Raw genomic sequence first — 4,151 nt, forward strand, 5'->3', positions numbered from 1 at the left:
ATTTCAAAACTTAATAGACTTTAAATGGTTGAGTTGGTTTAGAAAATATTTTTAAAAAAATGAAAAGAAAATCAAACAAGCCCCTGAAGTAATTTTGATAGAACTGGTGTATATGATAATGAATTATGTATGCGAATGTTATTTGATAGAAATTAGTGTGAATGCTTTTGCTTAGATTATATGTATACATAAATCTCAAGATTGAACACACGGTTCACAATTTGTAATTTTTCCACTTTCATATTGAAAAATTAAAATTCATTAAATTTTGGGAAGAAAGGCCAACTGAAATAAACTTGATGATAAAACTATTAATAGCAAAAACAAAAATTTGAGGCCAAAAGGCACCAAATCAGTTATGGGAAAGGGTCCAAAATATTATCAGTGTGCAAACAGATGTATGGATGGTGCTAAGTAAGACATCTATTTTCAAAGCAGTCATAAAACTCACTGCTATAAGCAATCAGATGAAGAAATGTAAGATGGTATCAAAGCAGTGACAACGGCTCATCATTAAAAAATGGTGTGTTCCTCAGTAGAAGCTCCTGGCAGTCCTCTGGCCTAATTAACTTTGGGTCAAAAGGTTCTCTATCAGGTAGAACTAGCCCTTGTTTCAATCGGCCAAGACGCCTTGAGTACAGAACTTCCTTGGAAGTGACTGGTAGCCTAACGAACTGATACTCTTCTAAAGCTGATCCAAGCTTTTCTGGTCCCCACTTCTCTATGCATTTGCCTAACACTGCTGCATCCAATATTGACATGTTAGTGCTTCTAAGGCAGTGAGGAGTTGTGGGGTGAGCTGCATCCCCTACCAATACCACATTGTCCCAAAAGATCTTCTCTAAGGGATCACTATCATATATGAAATTTAAGAAAGGGTCCTTTGTTTCCTTTATGACCTTTACCAACTCAGGAATCCAAACTTGTTCCGCTTCTTGGTGCATTTTCTGGATCATGTCATTGTTTACTTTCATTGTCACCGATGTTCCCTGAAACGTGAAAAGTTTTGCCCCCAAATGTTAAAATACAATCAGCACTAGCTGATGTGGCAACAAATGGATGTGTGAATACACGCTAGATTTTAGATCAAAATAGAGACTATGCTAGAAAGTTTATAGACCTTATTAGGAACATGTTTTGAGGAGAAAAAAAATCTTTTCAGGATTATAATCCACCATTTGATGAGAGGAACAAAGTTACCTACCTTAACTTCAGGCTCAGGCTGATTCACATACCAAATCCAATTGAGCTTCTTGTTTTGCAGCTCATACAACACAGTGTGTGTGCCAGAGGCCAAGTCAAAGTACAAGCATTTTCCTAGATCAGGGTATGCCTTTCTGATACCATTGATGGTTTCTGAATTCTCAATTTTTGAAAAATCAAGAACCCCTCTCCAAGCACAATAGCCAGAATATCTGTAAAAGATACTAAAACCTTAGAGGACCTTTCTACAGATAGAAAGATAGAGAAAAGTTAATGTAAGCTCTATTTTGAAATACAAACAACAAAGAAAGCCATATCCCACTAGGCGAGGTAGTCATTTTGAAAATACAAACCTGAGTTTAAAATCGGGGAGATATTTCTGGCGGAGGGAAGAGAGACAACCATCTGCCGCAACAAGAAAATCCCCTACTATCTCTATAATCTTGCCAGTTTCTAGTACTTTAGCCTTTACTATGACTGAACCCTTATCATCAGCAACATGGACTGAGAGAAAAAGGTGACCCCACAAAAATACATTTGGTGGCAGTGCATTGTACAGAAGGCCATGGAGATCAGCCCAATGTGCTGCTCTGAAGTTAAAACTCTCATCTCTTGTCAATGTCCAGCTAAACTTCTTCTCACTATCAGTTGCATGGTTCTGCTCAAGTGAAAAAAGGTAAGACTTTTATTTTAATGAGAAATACTATAGTTTCTGATAGGATTTCTACTTCAACCACACATCAAGATAATCAAAAGGGTTCTTTTCACTGGTTTATGCCTGGAATCTTACATAGCAAACTATCAACTGATAACCATTCATTCAGAGAAACAATTTTGACTACAACAACAAAAGCCTTATTCTACAATACGATGTATGAATCACATAATGCCATCCGGCACGATTAAAGATCAAATCTTCAGATTCAGAGAAACACAAAATCTAAGTTAATCTGATCAATCTCTTGTCTCTTAGTCTCTTAAATGTTAATAGAACTGCAATATTCACTTTAGAACATCCACAAATCATTATCAGAATTCAGAGATATTAGTTGAATTAATTGACACTGGCAAGGTTATCACACTTATTTAAGAAACACAACCTGATCACTCATAAAAAAAACAACTTTTTAGTTGTTAGTTTTGTTAGAATGTTAGTGGGAGGAATTCTAACCCATGACTTCTCCCTCCCCCTTCTCCCTTCAATCACACGCTAGATACCTTATAACTCCTATAAATGAAAACATAACTTAGGGACACCACACTCTAGCATAAAAATAAGCAAGATAATTCTCTCCCTAGACACACTGAGACAGCTTGAAACAAGTAAAAAAGAAACAATAAAGAATAACTAGAAAATTAAGGGTAGATAGATGTTGACAAGTAATTAACGCAAAATTACAAAACATGAAACCAAAAAGGGTGGCACCTGATCAATGGTGAGTGTTAAAGTGGTGTTGTGAAGGAGTTGTTTTTGGTGTGGTGGAAGCCAAGAGTGGATGATTTGTTGGGACAAAGAATTGAGTCCAAGACCTGCACCAGTGGGGCTTCCAGTTGGAGGTGAGGTGGTTTTCTCAAGCACAAGTACATCCCAACCAGCTAAGGTGAGAGCATGTGCACTTGATATCCCTGCTATGCTACCTCCTATTATCACTGCCTTCGGCTTTTCTCCTTCACCAACCATGTTTTTCTTTTCTTTCTCTACTCTCTCTTCAAGCATCATCAAATTATCACACACATCTGACATGTGTATGTATGTGGTCCATGTAACTCAAACACTAAACAAGACGGTTGTGAAGTTGTGATTAAGATTAATTAGCCTTCCTAGGAACTCCTCTTAACAGGGTCTGATTGGGTCAAACTTGATTAGGAAAAGCCCAGATAGGATGCCTCAATGTTGGCTTGTGCATTGTGCACCCAACAATTTTTTATATTCCAAAAATACCCCTTTTACTTCTTTCTTTTACGTTCTTCACTCATTCATTTTTTTTTTCTGCATTTTCATTCATTCTCATGAGAGGAGAGGTGCTTTGTGTTACTTTGGTTGAGCTACAAAGGTTGCGGTGGTATGTCGGCAAGTGATAGTGGTTGGTGTGACTATTAACAAAGGAAGTAAACTACAACTTTTGTAGATCTAGATTTTTTTTGTGTATACAATTTACGAATTGATAATTCGTAAATTTTATATAACTTACGGATTGACAATATGTAAGTAACTTACGGATTACCAATCCGTAAGTGTTTTTTTTTTAATTTTTTATTGTTTATTTAAATATAATTAGTATTATATTTTAATTTTTTTTAAATAGTTATAGTTTCATAATTCATTTGCAAGTTTTTGTTTTATAGTTTGGAAGTGATATTTATTTTAAAATAATTTAGACTTTAATTTATTTGAGTTGTTTTTATTTTAAACTTGGTTTTTTAGTGCTTATAATTTTATGAATTATAATTACATACAAAAATATTAGGAATTTTAATATATATGATTATCAATTTTAATGTATTACTTGCTTATCAATTTTCTTGGTTTTTTAATATATTTGGTTATCAATTTTAATGTATTATATGGTTATCAATTTTAATGTATTATATTATTAAATGCAGTTAAAAATTAAAAAAAATTATGTGAAAATATATGTATGGTGTGGTTAGGGATCGTTTGTTTATCATTGAAATTTTTCAATATTTTGTTAAGATGGACAAAGATCAGTGGATGCATGACAGTATAATGTCTGAAGAAGTTGATATGAATGAACAAAATGAAGACGAAGCTGGTGTGAAATCAAAGCATGTTAATTGTTCTGATGCCTTCAATACTTCTTAGATATTAATATGATTTTTTGTCGTTAAAGTAAGTTAATGAATGTCTCTTGAAGACTAAAGATGTTTGGATTGCATTGTAGGTGTTTCCTATCCATGATGATGTTTTGAATTGGGCTCAAGCTGTT

The 4,151-nt window shown here is 34.2% G+C and overlaps 1 protein-coding gene across 1 annotated transcript; it reads right to left on the reverse strand.

The window, feature by feature from the left end:
* Nucleotides 1–283: 283 nt before the first annotated feature.
* On the reverse strand, nucleotides 284–3,007 carry LOC114391904 (6-hydroxynicotinate 3-monooxygenase-like). The gene is made up of 4 exons (XM_028352908.1): nucleotides 2,630–3,007; nucleotides 1,557–1,861; nucleotides 1,205–1,415; nucleotides 284–989 (listed from the first exon to the last, which is right to left on the reverse strand). Exons 1-4 carry the CDS (start codon nucleotides 2,945–2,947, stop codon nucleotides 489–491), a joined length of 1,335 nt encoding a protein of 444 aa, XP_028208709.1. The 5' UTR covers nucleotides 2,948–3,007; the 3' UTR covers nucleotides 284–488.
* Nucleotides 3,008–4,151: the final 1,144 nt, after the last annotated feature.

The sequence above is a fragment of the Glycine soja genome, chromosome 17 (assembly GCF_004193775.1).
Source record: "Glycine soja cultivar W05 chromosome 17, ASM419377v2, whole genome shotgun sequence".
Taxonomy (NCBI): Eukaryota; Viridiplantae; Streptophyta; class Magnoliopsida; order Fabales; family Fabaceae; genus Glycine; species Glycine soja.

Excerpts from the sequence above, each read along its gene's own strand:
- LOC114391904 (XM_028352908.1), bottom strand. The coding sequence starts at position 2,947 with ATGTCAGATGTGTGTGATAATTTGATGATGCTTGAAGAGAGAGTAGAG. Across the intron at positions 1,862-2,629 it reads TAACACTCACCATTGATCAG|AACCATGCAACTGATAGTGA; the intron begins GTGCCACCCTTT and ends TCACTTGAGCAG. Across the intron at positions 1,416-1,556 it reads CTCCCCGATTTTAAACTCAG|ATATTCTGGCTATTGTGCTT; the intron begins GTTTGTATTTTC and ends TATCTTTTACAG.